Source organism: Hakea prostrata, chromosome 4 (genome assembly GCF_041222555.1).
Source record: "Hakea prostrata isolate BN-2017 chromosome 4, UWA_Hpros_2, whole genome shotgun sequence".
NCBI classification, from domain to species: Eukaryota; Viridiplantae; Streptophyta; class Magnoliopsida; order Proteales; family Proteaceae; genus Hakea; species Hakea prostrata.
Window position 1 is genome coordinate 32,721,616 of NC_142603.1, and position 20,452 is coordinate 32,742,067.

General features: G+C 38.1%; 1 protein-coding gene across 1 annotated transcript in view; it reads right to left on the minus strand.

Moving 5' to 3' along the window:
• Positions 1 to 1,509: 1,509 nt before the first annotated feature.
• The window catches only part of LOC149018701 (protein OSB2, chloroplastic-like), a 30,688-nt gene continuing 11,745 nt past the window's right edge, over positions 1,510 to 20,452 (minus strand). Inside the window, exons 3-9 of the mRNA XM_089152858.1 lie at positions 18,053 to 18,146; positions 17,365 to 17,453; positions 16,940 to 17,081; positions 16,526 to 16,614; positions 16,294 to 16,459; positions 2,605 to 2,669; positions 1,510 to 2,524 (exon numbers count right to left, since the gene is read on the minus strand). Of these exons, the coding sequence (XP_089008984.1) occupies positions 2,384 to 2,524; positions 2,605 to 2,669; positions 16,294 to 16,459; positions 16,526 to 16,614; positions 16,940 to 17,081; positions 17,365 to 17,453; positions 18,053 to 18,146 (786 nt within the window). The 3' untranslated portion in view covers positions 1,510 to 2,383. The remainder of the gene's footprint in view (positions 2,525 to 2,604; positions 2,670 to 16,293; positions 16,460 to 16,525; positions 16,615 to 16,939; positions 17,082 to 17,364; positions 17,454 to 18,052; positions 18,147 to 20,452) is intronic.

The following is a 20,452-nucleotide window of genomic DNA, read 5'->3' on the forward strand; positions in this document are numbered from 1 at the left end:
CTTCAGGGATTACCCATGTTGATGGAATTGGCAAGATCAACAAAAATTATGGAATATAAAACATTCCCAAATCTAGTGCTTCAAACTTTTTTTGAGGGGTATGCCACTATGGCAGCCACCTTACAAGATAACTATAATAGAATACTATCTAGTATTTGTAAATGCTATCAACTTTTATTTTAATGTGATTTTTTTTCTTTAAAAAAAATTAAAATTAAAACCAAATTACAATTTTCAACCATAATCATGATTGGTTTACCCTAAATGAGTTTGAAAAGGGCTAAAAGTGGGTGGAATTAGGGTTCTGGCAAAGGGAAGGTGGTGGATGATTTCTGATGGGGAAAAGGTGGGGGGCGGTGGTGGCCGGAACCCTAATCAAGCTAGGTTGGGTCGGGTTGGCTCTGATTGGTCATAATCACTTTGTTAACCACGATTAATATTACATTAAAAAGAATAATTAAAATGTACTCTCTTAAGATTTCTTTGTTTTTAAAACCTTAAAATAAAAGGTAATATCTAAGATGCCAACCCAAAACTATTGAAATCAACATGCTAATATAATCAAAAGTACTTGTCTATATTTACCAAAAGAAAGAATAGTCCTTGCCCATAAGAGGAAGTACATGTACTCATCATATTCAAGATGAATTTAAACATATACGGTTCATATATAGTTCCAAGCTTAATCAACTATATCAATATAAAAGTTCCACATCCTTAAGAAGATGCGTTGATATTTTCCTCGAATGAAGGTTGGGTTTCCTCCCAGATGCGTGGGCTTTCTTTTTGGAAATGAGGTTCATCCGGGCCAGCTTGTGTGCACCACGACCCCCCCCCCGGGGCGCTTTTTAATAAAAAAAGGGGGGGGGGGGGCGGGCGCGGGGGGGACAAACATGGGGGTGGTTTTTTTTTTTTTTTCGGTCCCCCCCCCCCCCCCCCCCCCCCCCCCAGCGGAAGCGGTGGGTTGGTTTTGTTGGGCTTGGGGGTGGCCAGCGGCCACAGCCAACCAACCCCCCCCTATAACCAAAAGAAGAAAAAGAAGAGGGGGGGGAACCCCTCCCAACATCCCCCACCCCCCCCCCCCTCTCCCCCCCCCCCCCCCCCCCTCTTTTATGTTTGTTTCCCTCGTTTGTGTTGTATTTTTAACCCATCAGTTGCTGAAGACTAGTTCTGGACTTACATAGCTTTGTACCTTTTCCTTTTCTCATATATATATAATTCAAATTTCTTTTTAATTTTCCTTATTATTGAACCTACAAATAAGATGCTCCAATTATTTTAGTGTCTGTTACTAGTAATTGTTGTAATGCAATTAAGCATTTGTCTAGGCAAAAAATCAAGGTAAATGATTAAACAACAACAAAGAGTAAATAAGTATATCAAAATTTATTGAGAAGTATAAAAGTCAAAGGTTACAGAAGGAAATTAGTTACATATATAAACCAAACCTTTAAAAATAGTTCGCTCACAGGTAGGTAATCGTCCAGAAAACTGATCCAACCAAACACAAACCACTAGTCCAAATCCCACACAACCTAAATCAAATTCAAACCAAATTCAAACCAAATCGACCCTAACTATCTGTGTTTGGGTTAGGAATTTTCAGTCCAAAACCAAAAAGCATAAATCAGAACCAGCTTGGACCAACCCATTGACATACCTAGCTGATATCATGCTCAGTAACATATCCACAAAGTAGTAGCATATCCAGTTTGTTTGAACCTTAACTTCACAATGAAAAGATCCTCACAAGTACACGGTCAAAGTGATACATGTCCACCCCATCTCCATGGCTGACAGTACACCTGTGAAAATCGACACTGAGTAGATACTCAGTCAACCAACACACATGAATAATCACATTTACTCCCGACCCTCATCATGACTAGATATACCCAATGTGACAGACTATGTAATCGGATGAACAACCAAGTTTGATAAACAATTTACAAAAAAAATGGGGCTCAACCAAGTTTTTTAGGCACATATATCCAACAGTTAGCAGCTGTTGCAGGTTTAAAACTATTACCATACTCCATGCAGGTCAGCATTTAATAAATCAAACACTTAAGATCCCAGAGAGATCAAAGATGTATAACACAAGTAGGCAGCAAGGCCAGAAACATGTTCTGCAATATTACATTTTTATGATCAAGTACATCAATAGGACAACCGTCGCGTTGCACAAATTTGTATCTTGGTCACCCTAAAACTATACAACAAAGGTTTTCTGGACAATCAAATCTTGGAAGGAGCTCGGTAAATACTAAGCAGAAAAACCAGTAAAATTGAAGGACTAAAACATACTAACATAATAAAGACAGGGAAAATTTATGAATCCCTCTTGCCAACTATGAAATCATTTTCAGTTTCCGGAGGCAGCTTAGGAAAACAAAGAATCCCCCTCACTGACTCTAGCTTTCAAAGGTGGCGGTAACTTTCCAAGTACCCAAGCTGGAGAGCTATCAACCCATAACCCTTCACCGGTGATTTTATGTTTAAAGTCAGGAGACTTCATACTTTTCTGCAAATGGAAAATCATACGTATTAAACATCATGTATCATAGCTCAATACCAGGCGATTTACAGAGTCAATTTGGATACCTTGTCCAATCTATTATCCCACCATTGTTCTGGATTTTCCACCAAGTCCTTCCAGGAGTCTTCCACTGAGTTTAGGCAGGGTAACAACAAGAATAGATTAGCAAAAAGACTAAATTGGTAGCAGAAATAAGCTTGATGGTAGTTTATTGAACAAACCTGTTCACTGAGAGAACTATCTTATTATATACACAAGCATTTTTCATTGCAAAAACAATGAGACACATTGCCCCCCGAGCAGCAGATGCAGTGGAATAAGGAATCTCAGAAACCAAGGTTAAAGTGTTATTTGAAATGTATCCTGCTAAAATAGTCTTTCCAGAGAGAAAATGGAGAATACAATGAAAAACTGGGTGTAAAAGTTTCAATTGAAATAGGAGTTGATTTTCTCCACCCATCAAATTGCAAGATCGTGAGATTACACAAGGAGTTTGAAACTCAAAAGAAGATATCTTAGTTAAGATAGTTATTTGTCATTTTTTAGAGAAGAAACAAAGGGAAAAATTATGAAAATCTGTTTCATGGAAAATTTTCAATTGAAATGGAAGAGGATTTTATCCACATTAAATAATGAGGTCATGATTACTTCCCCTTCTTCCCCCCCCCCCCCCAAAAAAAAAAAAAAAAAAAAAGAAGAAAAGAAAAAAGACTAGTTACCCTAAGAAATCGAGGTAAAAGGAGAAAAGATGAATGGACTAATGAAGCTATAGTTGTTCATGTTGTCAAGAAGATTAGATAGCCAACACCCGTACATTAGTTCTTGTGTTATTGCAGATCATAGTTAGATGACATGTTGTAGGACATAATTTATTGGATTGTCTGAGATGTATATGTCAGACATCCATAGACCTAGGACAGCCTTAGTGCCTTAAACCCATGAAGCAATCTGTAGTAATGGTTTCATAATGTGGCATTTTGGTTTCACTAATGCTGGGTTGTGTTTTAAGCATCTTCTGACCAGAATTTTTTTGTATATTTTTTAAGTTCACTTCCATATGCATCCAACAGCATTAAACTCTATCATGGCTTAAAACTCTCTCAAGGAATAGATTTGAGAGGTGAAAGAAAAAGTTCACTCTTAGATCTTCTTGCACAGCAAGAAAAGAGTAGTCCCAACGGCAAGAAGAGGAGAATCGCTCAGAAAAGAACCCCAAGCATACTACTTTCAAGTGGACATCAAATGTGATCTATTTAAAGGATTCTCCATCTGCTTAAACTCTATGAAAGGAATAGATTTGAAAGGTGAAAGAAAGAAGACGTACAAAATTAAGGTTTGTGAAAAGAAGGATTAGGAAAGAAGAGGGTACTGTCAATGATTGATGACATCCAATATACAGCATCTCCAGAGGCTACCCATCAATACAGATTACCCATCTTCAAATGCCATCTATTATATTTGATTATCGCCCTGATGCTGATAAAATGTCTCCACCAATACTTGTATGCATTGGGAGAGATTTGTGGTTGTATTAAGCATGATATAGGGGTATTCTTGTAAACCCATTGTTTTTTCTTTTCTGGGTGTCCAATGGGAGCTTGAACAGGGGTTGTAGCTCCTTGGTAATTGTCGCTACCTAAAACCAAGAATTGTAGCACCTAAACAATTGTGGCTATGTAAACTAGACTTAGCAATAGAAAGGCTGAAAGCAAGGGTAGTCACTCTTGGTCATTACAGCAAAGAAAGTCATGAAAGTGTTAAGCAATAAACAAAGCCCAGGAAAAGCATCATGGTTGTAAGCACATTGCTGAAATAACTATTGAGTTATGGGTAAGCAAGATGGTTTATGTATGAGAAGGATGGGATGCTAGTTGAAGACATGAGTAACCCACAAGAGAGTTGAGAGTGAATGAGCTGTGTCAAGATTTTAAGAGTCAGTCAACCCCATCCCCTTCTCAGTGACACATTTGAACATAGAATTATCTGAATTGAGAGCAAAAAAGACTTAAAGTCAGGATATCTCTTTGCTGGTAAAGAACGATAGCTTCAAGCTACAGACACCTTTACTGATCTGGCGACTAAGTAAAACATGGAAAATGAATGGAGCCAGAATGTACTTCTGGAAGCAATGGCTGACATAATGAGTCTGTCACAATAATAAAATGTGACACCACTAAAGAAGTGTCGGATAGACTTCAAAATGTACATGGCGGAGCAAGAATTTAAAAAGGCAGATTGCAAGATCACAATGGTGGGTGGACCGTGGGTGGACCACAGTTGCAGCCTGAGGTCAAGGTGTCGAAACAGCCTCTCAGCAAAAATTGATGGGGGGAATGATGTGGAGGAAAATTGCTCCTGAACGGCTGGACTCTGCTGGTACAGGCCTTGACACCGGGTTCACCCTAGATTGCAAGATCATAGGGCTCAGTTTGAAGGGTTAAAGATGGCTGGAAAGGAGACTGTTAACTTGTGAGATGAAGAATGGCAAGGTGAGAACTTCATAGGAAGAACCTGCCTTCAAAATCACAAAAAATTCGAAGATAAAAACAAAATTATGACAAATGAAACTTTGATAATGAGTTAATTGAGAATCTTTAGCAAAAAGACTGGGAAAAGAAGACGACACTCAAAAGAAAAATGAATTCTTCAGTGCTTTGACTGTCTTGGTCAATTTTCTTGCCAGTGCCCTATAAAGGTAAAGCATTAAGGTGGAATTATAGACATATAGGACAGTAACAACAATGGAAGCAGTGATAGGAGACCAAGGAAGAAATGGGCTATAGTTAAACAACTTCATTCCAAAAGGTGTTGCAACCTATCAGATGAGTAGTCCACAAGTGAGTGACAGAAAAATGTGTATTTCTATACATAACAGAACAGCCAGCTTTTCTGTATATATAAAACCATAATTCAGAATGGATTGAAAAGGAGAGAAAAATCTGACAAAGAAAAGAGTGACTTTGAGACATATGAAGACGTTGATTTTCAAAAAGAACTTAAATTACTTTGGATGAGCAGAGGGCGAGACAAGAAGACAAAAGAAACCTCCAGTGTTGGAAGGTTGGACACTAAATATGTCATGAAGCTGAAGGGACGAGTAAAGAAGAGTACAACCATTGTGGACACTAAAAGCCCAAAACATTCCAAAGGATGACAATAACTACAGGCTGGAGAATGAGATCAGAAACTTGAAGACCTAAGTGATGGAGCTAAATCAGAAAGTGCGTGATCTAATGACCTCGAAGAAAGGATAGAGAAAATGCAGGTAAGAAGGGAAGAAGATGCGGATTATGTAGGGGTTCCACAATCAGTAAAAGGAGAGGCTTACCTGCACCTTGTTTGTCTAGGGATTCCCCACCCAGAAGCCATTACTTTGAACCCTTGAGCACTTCCACACACGAACAGAAGCCAGAAACAATAGTGCAAGATATTTTATTAATCAGTTGTATCCTTCACTCAGCCGTCAAGGGGTTTTAAATAAGTAGCACAGCCCATGATTTACAAGATAACTTTGAAAATCCTAATGGAACTCAGCTCACTAACTACTAAACTGAACAGGCAATAAGCTAACTAACTAGAGACCTACTCCTAACAACTTTGTAGCTAGCTAAAATCCCCACTATTTAGGGAATCTCATTAACAATAAAATAGAGGAAGAGAGGAAGAGAACTTGTCTAAACAGGTTGTTTAAATTGTAGGCCTTGCTAGTTACTTTAAAATTACCGAATTTTAAACGACCCTATTGCCCTTACTAGTAACTGAAATGACAAACTAACTAATCAGCATTTGCGGATCCTACGATCTGCATCAGCTCTCCCTGGCTTGAAACATTCATCTCCAACAAATGGGTAAAGCCCATGTACTTCCCATAAAGGTCAGGGTCCAGCTTCTTGATAACTGTTTGCATGGATCTAGGTGCTATCTTCCCTTCCCCTGCCCTTCCATTTGACAACGAATGCATGCTATCCAGGGCCATGTCAAGTGCTCTTGTACATCATCTATAACCTCCTCAATTATATCTTCAATGCATGGCTTGAGTTGGGGAAGCTTTAGCATATACTCCGAGTCTCCTTCATTAGAATGATGTGTGTATTAAGTAGAGATCAGCCACATTAAACACATTACTTATGCCAATGTCAGGAGGAGGAGTAGCTCTGACACATAGTCATTGGGCCCAATACTCTTAAGCACTTTCTAGGGGCCCATTTTCTTTGAGGAGCTTCTTGAATAACCATGCTGGTGCCTCTTTGGAATGACTCGAACAATTTACCATGTCTCCAGGAATGAACTCCTCATACCTGCGGTGCTTACTGAAGGCAATTTTTAGTCCTAACACGAGCTTGTACCATTAGTAATATGTCTGACAAATTTGTGCCTCTCTAGTTCTGGCTTGTGGGCAAAAGAACAAGGTCAGTGGGTCTCTTGGGATGGACAGATGGATACCATTATAGACAGAATAGTAGCTTGGTACCCAGACTTCTAGAATAAGCCCAGGTATTCCATTCAAAAAGCTATTATAGACAAAAGTTCTAGAATGCCAAGTATAGAAGGCTAGGTCTTCTAGTAATCTCTGATTAAGCACCTTAGTAACGTACCCAGACTTCTGTTGAAAACTTCAGTTTGTCCATCTGTTTCTGGGTGGAAGGAAAAACAGAATAGTAGCTTGGTTTTTTGCTTCATCGATAAGGTCTTCTAGAAGTAACTCATAAATTTAACATCTCCATCTGAAACAATAGTGTTAAGCAGCCCACGAATTCAAACTACTTTTATAGAAAATCTTGGCAATATGGTAAACTCCTATAGTCTTACTACAAGGGATAAAGTGGACCATCTTACTAAATCTATCAATCACTACTAGGATGGAATCATGTCTTTCGTTGTCACCTTTGGCTAGTTGGCACATTCTACATCTTCTAATGACTCCTTCTATATCTCTAATTATGTGGGGCCAGTAGTATCTATATGCGACGTAAAAAAACAGTTCTGTTTTTGCCAAAATGTTTATTGAATTCCCCCTCATGTAGTTTGCTGACTATGTGCTGCCTTAAGGAGTCTGGAATATGGTTTCAGATCTCGCGAGATCTTGCTAAGATCACGCTATTTTGAGATAGTGAGTCGAGATCTCATGTGAGATCTCCTTTCCTTTGTAGTAAATCTCGACCGAGATCTCAGTCCACTTAGCCACTTTAAACGCCATCTCTCAAGTGGGGAGATCTTGACCAGTCTCGCTCTCTCTTGCCTCCCAACTTGCCAAGACCTTCCAAACCTCCATTTTTGCCTTTTTTTGTCGGATGGACGCTGGATCTTGACCTGCAGCAAGGTTTAGCACATCTACATCAAGAAAGGAAGACCAAATAAGGCCATTTGAAAAAGTTCTTCAACCAAGGCCACAACAGCTATTCATGGGCCCAAGACCAAACTGCAAAGGAAATCCTAAGGGTCCCTCATGCGCATCCGCAGGAAGGTCGTCAACAACAGAATGCGAAGCATGAGCCATACCCAACACTTCTATTATGAACCTATGATTTATATTGAACTTATGATGGTTGCATTATTGTACTCTCGAGAGTCGAGAATGTGATGTTGTATCATACTCACATGGATGAAACTCTGTTGCTATTTAAGTTATTTGGTGCATCTTAACACTCACTTTTCATTTATATATGTCCTAATAGTTCTATATTTCATGTTTTATAACCTTGCATGTTCATTCTTGCAGCATTTTAGTTCCATCCTTAAGGTCGAGTTATAATTCATACTTAGGGTTGTCTTCTCACAAATCTAAGGCCACCGGTGTGTTTAGATTTTAGAAGGCCTAAAAGAGGCTTAATATCAACTTTGAGCCCAACCTAACCCTTAAACACCCCCCCTCCAAAAAAAAAAAAAAAGATGGGCCCTCGAGTTCATCGAGTTGGCCAGAAAATGTGAGATCTCGCCAGCTTGAGTGACATCTCTCTTTTTTGACGGGGTGAGATGGGTGTCAAGAGCAAGATCATGGTATGAAATCCAAAGTCTAGTGCCCATAAAGAGGTATCGTGGAAGGAATACTTGGCTGTTGCCTACATTTTTCAATTTCAGTTGTGTACTCATCACAAATCTGTTGCATGCTAACTGCCTGTGATAAGAACATGTCCAGAATCAGGATTTTCCTACTAAGGGCATCAGCCACTTTGTTTTCTTTTCCTTCCTAGTAGTTTAGGGCAAACACAAACCCTTGGAAGTATTATTACTAGAGGATTTTCGTGAGCAAAGATGTTTGACCACCTCATGGTCAGAAATAAGATGAACAATTTACCCACTAAGTGGTGTCTCCAGGGACGTAAGAGTTGCATACAGATCTAGGACATAGGTGGAGTATTTGCTTCTTGACTCTTTCAGACTCTCACTATAGAATGCTATTGGATGGCCTTGTTGCATTAGTATACCTCCGAGCCTGATGTGTAAAGCCTCTTTGGCAAATTCAGAGACGTGGTTAAAATCTGGTAGGCATAAGAGGGGAGCGTGTATCATTTTCTTCTTGATGAGGTGGCTTTGGTGGCTGTTGGAGCCCATTTGAACTTATCCTTAGTTGTCTTTGTGCACTTTGTAATAGGAGCCATAATGATGCTGTAGTTTGAAATAAACCTCCTATAAAATGATGTCATTCTGATGCTTCTAACTTGTGTGATGGTCCTAAGGATGTGCCATTATGCAATGCACATAAGCTTTCTAGATAAGCCTCTACACCATTAAAAGAAATGATGAAACCCAAGAATATGACCTTAGGCAGTATGAAGGTGCATTTCTCTAAGTTGAAGAACAATTTTTTCTTGCCTGAGTACCCTCATAACTTGCCTCAAATGCTCAAGATGCTCCCTTGGCTGTTGGCTGTACAATAAAATGTCATTAAAGTAAAAACTACGATTTTACCAAAAAGGGACCAAGTACCTGAGTCATAACCCTCATGAAAGTATCGGAGTATTAGTTAACCCAAAGGGCATGACCTTCCATTCAAATAGATCATCCTTTGTCTTGAAGGTTGTCTTCCATTCATCACCTAGCCTAACTCAGAATTTAAGACTTGGTGACATCAACACCTGAGATTTAGTTTAGAGAAGATGGTTGATCCAGATAACATATCCATCATATCATCAAGTCTAGAGATAATCTGTATTTTATAGCAATCTTATTGATGGCTATACTGTCAACACACACATCCTCCAAGAGTCATCCTTCTTGAGGGTTAACAAGGCTGCGTTGCACAGGGCTAAGTATCTTGTGAATGAAGCCTTACTTTAACAACTCATCTACTTGTCTCTTTAATTCTTCATGCTCTGTACTACTTTTTCTGTAAGCTGGTAGGTTAGGTAGCACAGACACTGGAACCAGGTCAAGGGCATGTCAAATGCCTCTCGGAGGGGATAATTCACTGGAGAGCTCATCTGGAATAATGCATGAGAAATCATGACCTCCTTAATAGGCATCAGGGTTTCAACCTCTGGTTGTGGCATCTCTGCCTTAGTAACCATGGCTAAAATTATTTTAGAATCTTTAGTGGCAGCCAACCCTTACCCTGAATGGTGAGCAATTTTCTTTTGTAGTCTCCCTTCTGGTTACTCTGATTTGCTTGGTTCTTCTTGACTACATTAAGCAAGTTTTGGGGTTGGAGTATCATTTTATGTCTCTTGTGCACATATATGCACTCATTCCTCTTCCCAACATTGCTGACATCATTGTCATATAGCCATGGTCTTCCTACTAAAATATCTGTTAACTTTACAGGGACAATATCATAGAAAGCCTAATCTAAGGTTATACTTGGTTAACTCTATCCGGTGACTAATTAAAAGACAAACCTTACACAGTTTTGGTTGTTTTTCAGTCTTTAGAGCAGCTTTTTTCCAGAAGTTTCAGAAACTACATTTGCACAACTACCATCTCACAATTACCTATTGTTGCAATCTCCCATCTTGATCCTAGTATAGAAAATGCACTCTCTTCTCCAATCTTCTCCTTGTGTTTCAATTATAAGAACTCTGGTGACTACACGGGCAGCATAGTAGTCTCCCTCATATTCTTCTTAATTCAAAGGACCTCCATCAAAGCCCTCACCATAGGGTACAGTCAGCCCCTTTTCTTCTTCTTCTGGACATGTTTCTGCCACAGCATTGACCTTCTTATAGGAGCACTCCTTAGCATGGTGCAGCTTTTCCTGGCAAGAGTAGCATGTATCCTCATCTGCTATGGTGATAGGAGCCTTTCCTTTGTAATCAGCTCTAGAGAAATTGAGAATTTTGTGAAGGGTTGGTGGTGGCTACTTCTGTAGTGCTGGAAAAGTGATCTTCCTGTAACAGTGCAGTGTGGTGTTAACAGTAACTTGTGGGTTCACATGAATGGTATCTATCTCTACCCCGGTCTGTGTCTCTGTTTTTATCTTTCTCTGGCATCCCTCTCATAGATGGAGTAGTTACAACGAACTCCTCGATCATCTCTGTAAAAGTGATGGTTGTTGCCGCCCTCATTCCCATTCCCTTTCTCATTTCCATTTTTATTAGGGACATGGATTTGAGAATGCAACTGATGTCGATTCTGGAAAGGGATGTTCTTGCTTCCCCTGCCAAGATCTTCTAGCACTTGTAGCCTATCAAAAATGCCTTTGATGGCTAATTTTAAGTCAGTGTAGTTAAGTTGGTTCATAACTTTGTGGGCCTCAATGGCATTAACCAGTCCCACAGTGAGAATGATAGATCATACATATGTTTTCCTGTGAGCCATGCTGTGATACCAATCTAACATAGCCTTGGAATTGGGAATCCAATCAGGGCCAAACACTAATTTCTGACCAAAACAGATACCAATCTAAGGTGGGATTTGAACTTCAATCTTTGCAGAAAGTAGGGGATGCTGTGGTGGTTAATTAAACTCTGGATTCTAGGGATGAACTAGATAAAAGAAGTATTAAAACTGCTGCAGCATGGGACTGAAATAAATCAATCATAAAAAGTAGGGGTTAGTTGAGGTTCTCTAGGGAAGGGAGGTCAAAGGGGCTAGGGTTTGATATGGGGCCTGAAATTTGGAGGTAATGGATAGGGAGATGGAGGGCTGTGTTTGATGGAATGGGATCTAAATTTAGTGGTTAGATGGGGGTTAAGACTAGTTGAAGGTTCAGGTTTAGTGGAGGTCAGGTGATGAGGGACCATGAAGTTAAGAAGGAAAGGAGACAGGGAATAACTAGGCTGATTGCACCAGTAAAAGGAGAGGCTTAGCTTGTTTGTCTAGGAATTTCCACCTAGAAGATGTAACTTTGAACCCTTGAGCTTTCCCATGCAAGAACAAAAACCAGAGGAATAATGCAAAGATATCTTATTAATAAGATTATCTTTTATTTGGCTTCAAGGGGTTTTTAAATAGGCAGCAATGCCCAAGATTTACAATAGAACAAGGAAGTCCTAATGGGACTCTACAGCTCACTAACCTTTAAACTGATAAGGAAATTAGCTGACAATAACTAACTAGAGTCCCCTTTGTATGGGAGTTCCAAAAAATTTATAACTAACTGGATAGAATCCCAACTTTTAGGATATCTCCTTAACAATAAAATAAAAAAGGAAGAAAACTTATCTGAACAGGTAATGATGTGAACCCAATTCTAGGGTTAGGGTTTCTAGAATAATTTTCTTAAAATAAAGGATTTGCCCAGAATCTTCCAACAAATAATTCCAATAACCATGTTGGACCCTATGGGTAGAAGGAAATTGAAATTGAAAAAAAGAAAACACAATAGGGTTGGAAAGGGTATTTTATTATGGGTATGGATTGAAGGGAAAATTTAGGAAAACTTTGGAGGGAAAGCAACTCAAGGAATTGAAGATCTTGAGCAACTTCTATTTTTTTTCTTTCTTTCTCTTTTTTATTATTATTATTATTTTTTTCTTCTCTACTTTTTTCTGTTTTTTCTGCTCTTTTCAGGTTGCCGCAAGTCAGAGAGCAGGTGGGAGGGGTGCCGCTGGGTTTGAGGGAGAAGGGGGAGGGTCTTATAGTGATCACAGGGATGGGAAAGGGCTTTTGGAAAGCCCGCAGGGGGTAGGGAGGGGTTGTTAAGGGGCTACGATGGGCAGGGTGTGGGTTCTTGGTGTTGTGCAAGAAGGGGGAAGGACAGGGGAGGTTGCGGTGGGACTGGGGAGGGGTTTCAGGGTGTTTTGGTTCTGGAACAGTAGGGGGTGTGGCCGGGATGAGGAATGGAGGTGGGAGAAGGGCTGGGGTGCTGGTACTTAATTGATTACTTGCTGGAGATGATAGAGAGATGCTGATTTGTTGAAGAGAAGCTGCTACAATTGAATCAAGAATCTATAAATCCGCCAAGGCCCTCCCCAAAGAGAACTCGACTTGTTTTCCCACAAGCAATATTCAATCTTTATTCAATGCAGGCCAAAATTTAAAATCATAGGTTGGCTTATTTATAGCCTAACATCAAAAAGAAAGAACTTAACTCAAATTGGAAGATTCTATCTTGACTCAACCAGACTTAGAGACCAACTTAACTGGGGCTTCCTTTATGAGTTAGGATACCCTTTTACAATTAATTAACCACCACCTAAATAAAAAAAATTCTTCTTGAAATAAAAGACTGACTTATCTCTAAGAGTCCTCTTTAGAAAAAGACTCCTCACCTACGTAAATTACAGCCACTAATAAAGACAATTCCAATCAAAACAAACTCTTAATAGATAGGAACCATTTTTGTAAAAGAGTCTTATCTACAACTTAACTAGTGGAAACCAACTCATCACAACTCAAATAAGAAATTTAAAATGGACTGGGACTCTTAAAAATAAGCTAAAATTCTGGAATTTTGACCCAGCAGTAAAATAGGGTCTAAATACCCAAGAATCAAGATACCCCTGTAACAGGGTTTGGCCGGCTTGCTTGGGTGGGCCTGGGGGCCCAGTTAGGGTTTTGGCTGCCAGGGGGTGGGGGTAATCTGTGTTCACATCAGGTCTGTAAGTTACATTAAAAACTCTGACTCTATTGGCCCAACTAAAATGCAACTGAAATAACATACTAATTAAGCAGCTCTTTCTCTTGTGGATCCTAGGATCTGCATCAAGGGGTATAATCTGAAGGAGGCCTAGGATCATTACAATAAGGATTATTTTCCCAATAAAAAGATCTGAAAGAACTAGAGGCAAGCCTACAATGACTATAGGAAAATTTATGAGGAAGGACATGGATAGTCTAGGCCTTATTCCTAATATAAGGATCCATATGCCTCTTTCCTCTTACTTTCATCTTCTTTTTGTCCACCATTAGTTCTCATTGTCCTTTTCTCATTTTTCATCCCATTCCCATCTTTCTTTCCGCATTTTTCATTCCCCTTTTTATGTTCAGACCTTGGTTTTCTCTACTTTGTTCCTTTATGTTGGGGATTAGGCTCATCTTTTTGTTGTTGTCGTTGAATTTGGTTTTATAGTAGGAAGATCAATCAGGAAGTTATTATTTGATCAAGAAATTAATGGAAAGACCTAGAGAATGTAAGAAATATCTCCACCTGGTTTTACTTTGTCTTCGGAAAAGCTTATGCAGGGGCCCTAGATTGTAATTATGTTGGTTTAAAAGGAAAATAACGTCTTTTGATTAAAAAACGAGACATAGTTAAATATATTTACTAGACAGGATCAACTATGATCCCATTTTTATCTTCTCTGGTCATGGATCAGCAGAGTAGAATTATTTAATATCAAGTCCTTTGGTCTACGCATTTCTCTGAAAAGAACGTCTTTTGATTAGAAAACTAGACGTAGTTAAAAATAATTACTAGACTAGGATAAACTATGATCCCATTTTTATCTTCTCTGGTAATGGATCAGCTGACTAGAATCATCTAATATCAACTCCTTTGGTCTATGCATTTCTCTGATAACAGACTTTTGGAAATGAAACAAAAGCAAGGATAGATTTCAAGTTAAAATTATGAAGACACACCTTGGAATCAAAAGGCTTTAAAATTAACTACAGCTATAGCAATGTATGTTGAATAATTTTGCAACAATAAGACAGAAAGTAGACCAGCTATGGTGCATGGTTTAGAGTGTTGGGCAGTTAAGAGTATCATTACGATAAACTCAATGTAGTAGAAATGAGGATTCTAAAATAGATGAGTGGCAAAACTAGGAAATATAAAGTAAGGAATGATCAAATTAGAGCTGGTCTGAGAGTGTAGCTCTGATAAATAATAAGATATGAGAAAGTCAATTGAGGTGCCACGACCACATTCAACGGAGACCTTTAGATGCCCCTACATGGAGAAGTGATTTAATCCAGATTAAAGGAACTAGAAGAGCTAGCAACAGACCTAAGATAACCTTAGGAGGTGTTGAGAAAGGACATGCATGGCGTAGGCCTTGCAGCTAGTATAGTCTCTAACAGAGCTGATTGTTAGGCAAGGATACACATATCCGACCCCATTTAGTTGGGATAATGCTTCTTCTTGTTGTTGTTGTAGGACAGAAAGTGGACTACTGAAAATTGATGACATCAAGAACTTCAAAGTGATAATTTAAGGTACTAGGTTAAATCATATAGATAAAGGAGGAGAAATAGAAGGATGTTGCATAAAGAATTAAAGTAGGATTGATAGAATGGAGAGGTGTATCCAGAATTTTGTATGGTCAACATATTCATTTAAAACTCAATGAGAATTTTTGTAGGATAGTTATACAACCAGCAATGATATGTGGCGCTGATTGACGGGAAGTGAAGGAACAATAGATAAACGAACTTAGTGTAGCTGAAATGGGGATGTTAAGACTTAAGATAGATGGATGGGTAAACCAAAAAGGATAATTAAGAAAGTAGCACTAACTAAGAAGTTCCAATACATAATTGGTTTAAGAGATGTCACTTTGAGGTGACACAAAAATGTAAAAAGAAGGCCTTTGAATGCTTGAATAAGCAGTGACATGATCAAATAAGATGAGATTAAAAAGAGCTAGGGTAGACCAACAAATGCCCAGGATAAGGGTTGAGGAAAGACTGCATACATGAGGACTCATCATCATCAACATCAAGCCTTCTCCCAACTAAATGGGGTCGGCTACATGGATTCTTACCTTCCAATCAGCTCTGTTTAGAAGGCAAGTATCCAGCCCCATTTGGTTAGTATAAGGCTGGTTGAGTTAATAATCCAATTGAGAAATAGTACGAAGAAAGGAATCAAAAGGCGTAGACTACATAACAATCAAGTTTTAGGACAAGATAGGTATTATAAGAGCAAGCAAATACAAGGCGTTTGAGACACATTTATATCTAGATGGCATGATTAATGTTGATATCAATTAGTCAACCAAAATAGTCCATCTGGACAGGGTTGAGTCAATCAACCTTGTCCTGAGTTGGTTCCTTGCTTGAGCTATGGCCTTTTCTTCAATCAGATGGGTCCATGGGGATGTTAAAAGAGTGAGTTGCAGTGAAAAGTTGATTAACACCATCCTCTAACATGTGGACATTCAAGAAATGCATAAATCACTACAAGAGTGAGCATGTTCCTCCTTTTGGATGGTTTTGGGGGTGGGAAATGGAAGGGAGAGAAAACAACATGAAAAGGGATTTGGTGGGTTTGAGACAGAGCATTCTTTACATTGTATGAGATAATGGGAAAAGGTAAAAGAAAAAACAATAATAAATAATAAATAAATAAATAAAACCCGAAGAGGAGCCATCAAGAACGATACAACCCCCAAGTCTCCATCAAATTTGGCATTAAAAGGATAACTAACCTTTCTTACAGTTCTCAATCTTATTATCTTTTCTCAGGCATGTTCCTGAATTATCAACATTAAACTCTAATCCCTTAAGCTTTGGCAGAAGGGATCTCGGTGCTGTGTTAAGCCAAAGTGAATACCCACCTTCCTTGCATTTAAAATCAGGATGCCTTGGTTTTACCTGCACAGATGAGATTAAAAATAAGAAGGAAAAAACAAATACTAATCTTTTCACAAGTATGCTCACCTTCCCATCCATCTTATGCTTCCTGTAGTCAAACCATTGTTCTGGATAGTTAACAAGCTCCATCCAACAATACTCAGTGGACTTCTCACCTTCCAACATGCCAATTGAAAATTAGGAGAAAAAAATACACTTGGTCGTATAAGAATATAAACAGCAAATAAATTGAAAAAGCTTCCCACGGAATTTTTTTTTTCTATAATAAAAATAAAATAAAAGTCTAACTCTACACTGAACAAACTCTGTCCAGTAACTGCCAATAGACTTCTCACTTTTCAACACACCAATCATAATTAGAAGAAAAAATTATACTTGGTGATTAAAAATATGCAGAGCAAATAAATAAATAAGAAAAAGGAAAACCTTTGTGGCTATAAACATGAAATAAAAGTCTAATAAGTGAATGCACATTGTTACCACTTTTCTGACTTTTGTCCTCGCTATCATGAGCAAAGGTCAGGGAGTCCAACTTTGACAGTACCCATTCTGGAGTAGACTCATCAATCAAGAGCAGTTTTCCACTCCCCTTGTGTTCAAAATATGGACCTGTTCGTTTATTCTGGGAATAGGATTTTTTTTTTGAAGGGGGGGGGGGGTTTAAGATGATGACCAGCAACTGCTTAGAAGTATTAAGTCCAAAAAATTTTAAGTTCAACAAGGTATGAAGAACCGGTATTGGATCAGCCACTTCCAAATCCAGACTGGAACTATTCCAGAATGACTTATGGTTGACTTCGGGTTTTTTATCCAATACAGGCCAATCCAAAAAGGAACTAGATCATAATTAGTGGTGAACAATTATGGTCCCAATTCCGAATTCTTGAACACTAAAGGTCACTTACCTCATTTAATCTTTTGTCCAACCACTCATGTGGTTTAGCAAGAAGCTGATTCCAATATTGTATAACGGAAATGTTATCCTTCAAAATACCTACAAAGCCAGGCATCAAATCAGTAACGGCAAAACATATACAGATAATGCCTACGCGATTTTGCCTTAACAGGATAGACAGATTATGTGATGAGCATGTGGAGCCTGCAACAATATGATGTGTCTGGACGGAATGCAAATAATGAGCATCTGACTTCATGAATCCATCCACAAATTAGCTTGACAAAGCTAAAGATCTAACATGTTTTTTGCTGTGTGTAAAATTCATGGAAATATATTTCAAATTTCAGATGCAACGCTTCATGTATAGCTTTCTTTTTCCTTATAGCAGAGTTGGCCCTGTGGCTCTAGTTGGTTGACCTTGTAAATATGGCAGGTACTAATTGCTGGGGGTTTTGCCCACTTAAAGTTAAAATTATTTTACTAATAAAATAGAGAGGGGTAAAAGTAAAAGACAACAGTTCCAGCTAATCAAGAAACAGTCAATGTGTAAATATGAAAGTTCCGCTCTAGTGAATATATAAAAGTTCATGGCTTATCATTATAAATATTACTCAAGTTTGAATGTGGAAAGAGGGTAGTTTACCTCCACAGGGTACAAGTTCACTTACATGATTGAGGAAGAAACATTGACTTACCATGATTTGAGCTCCCTACATTGTGCTTGTAAGGAGCATATCTTTTCTCCATTTTATATGAATCTTGAACAAAACTCACACTTTGCACCATCACCTGAGGTCACAAATTTGATGTTAGATTCATAACAGTATCATTTTTCACATTAATATCCATTTGTAGCTTCCATTACAAGCAAGTATTCACGCTATCAATTATATATTCAAGTATGAAATATTTAACAAAAATAGCAAAGCAAGTCAAAATTAACTAAAAGGAAGCAAATGACAAGATACTACTTAATCAACTCACATACTCTGTCTGAGATACCCTAGATATGACCGAGATATCTGAGATCTTGGTGGATTGGGGTAAACCACGGTTTCTAATGCTATCTCATTTCATCTTTGTGAAAAAGTGAGGTATCTCACAAGATCTTCTGTGCTTGGGGCTTACATCGATTAATGTTTGAGAACTAATATGTGATGTATGGCCCTTAAAGTATGGGATCTAGGATTATGTGCCATGCCAATGTACCATACCAGTTACCAGCTTGAACCTAGTAGTTCAGGTAGGGTGTGACTCCTTGAGTTGTCCATTAAACTCTAGCAGCAAAGAGACCAAGTGTCTGAGGTTCCACCAGTAAATAGGATCACTGAGGAGATGAATAAGACAAAACATGGTTTTCAAAGTGTCCGCCTAGGCGGTAAGGTGGTTGAAAAACCACCTTATTCGTCACCGCATTGTTGACATGCAGTTTTTCAGCTGTTTTTTTTGCCTAATTGCTACCGCTTTGTTGCCTTGTGCACCTTATTGACGCCTAGACGCCAAAGCAATCTTTTTTAACATTTTGTACATAATAATATTTATTTTTTTTGAATTTTTTTAAAATCAAATTTTATTCTATAAAGCCGTATATGAATTTAATAGTTAGTCATTTCGGAATAAAAAATTAATGAATCATTAATTGGAAAATGATATGGACATTGGAATATGTGATCTAATAATTTATCATGTTTGGTTAAAAAAAAAAAAGTGGTAAAAAAGGACATATCAATCTTGATTCATATTCAAAAATTATTTGTTTATTTAAAGAATGTCGGGTGAAAAATAATTTGGTCAAATAATGCCCCCTAAATTAATGCCACCTCTTGAGTTATCCAATTTATCAATTAGACCCCACCTTATAGATTTCTATGTTAACTCAGAGGGTGGACTACAAATTCCCTATATAACGAAAGAAGGCATTATAATAAGACGTTGCTCCATCTTATGGATCACTATAGTGTTATGATGCTTGATGAGATGAACTTATGTTTGTATTCTTTTTTGAATTTTTTTCACAATTATGATTCTTGAATGCTTGTTTTTTTTGGATGAATGTAATTCTTGAATGCTTGTTTAGCTTAAAATAAAAATTTATCAGTTTAAATGTAGTTGTATTGAAAAAAATTGACGTAACCGCTTTGATCGCCTTATTACTGCCTAGGCACCGCTTTGTCTCCTAATCGCCTAGGTGGAGCGCCAACCGGTTTGGATGCCTTGCCGCCTTGGCAACCATGGGACAAAGGAATAAGAGAGAACACCACCACCTATCACGACTTCTTGTGATCAAGACATCTCTTCCTGACTTCCCTTTCTGACTACAGCTTTTTGACTAAATGTTTTAAAGGAGCTGACTTCCGTTTGAACTAGTTCCTTCCTTGGTTCCGCCAAAATATACAAGACTTAATTTTTATTCAAGAGCTAAACTGTCAAGCACGTTGCTGCCAAGGTTATTAAAGCGGCAAAGCGACTAAAGCGATTGGAGCTCCGTCTTGGCGTTTAGGTGACTAAGCGGCACTTAGGCGGCAATAAAGTGACCAAAGCGGTTTAGTCAATAGTTTTAATATAACTACTTTTAAACTACTTTTTAATATTAACTTTTTATAATAAACTAAAGTACTAAACAAACAATCACATTCATAAAAATAAAAATAACATTCAAGAATCACAATTATGAAAAATTATCCAAAAAAAGATTAAAAACATAACTTCATCTCATCTAGCATCATAAGATTCATAACAATAATTATGTAGTATGTACTATATCAGTAATCAATGTGAAAAATGAAAATGAAAATGAATGTAGTAATTTTACATTCTTACTTACCTCTATAATAGTGTGACGCCAAATAAGTGTCTTGTACTCTTGTGCATAGATCAGTAATTAGAATTGATGTATCCATTTTTCCCTTTTTTTAAACCAAACAGTGTCGACATGATAAATTAATAGATCTCATTATTCTGATTTCCAAGTCATTGTTTGTTTAATGATTCATTGATTATCAATGTTGAACATGGCTCATGCTTCACATTCTGTTGCTGACAGACACTTTGGGCCTCGATTCCGAAATGGGTCACATATTTAAATTTGTATATGG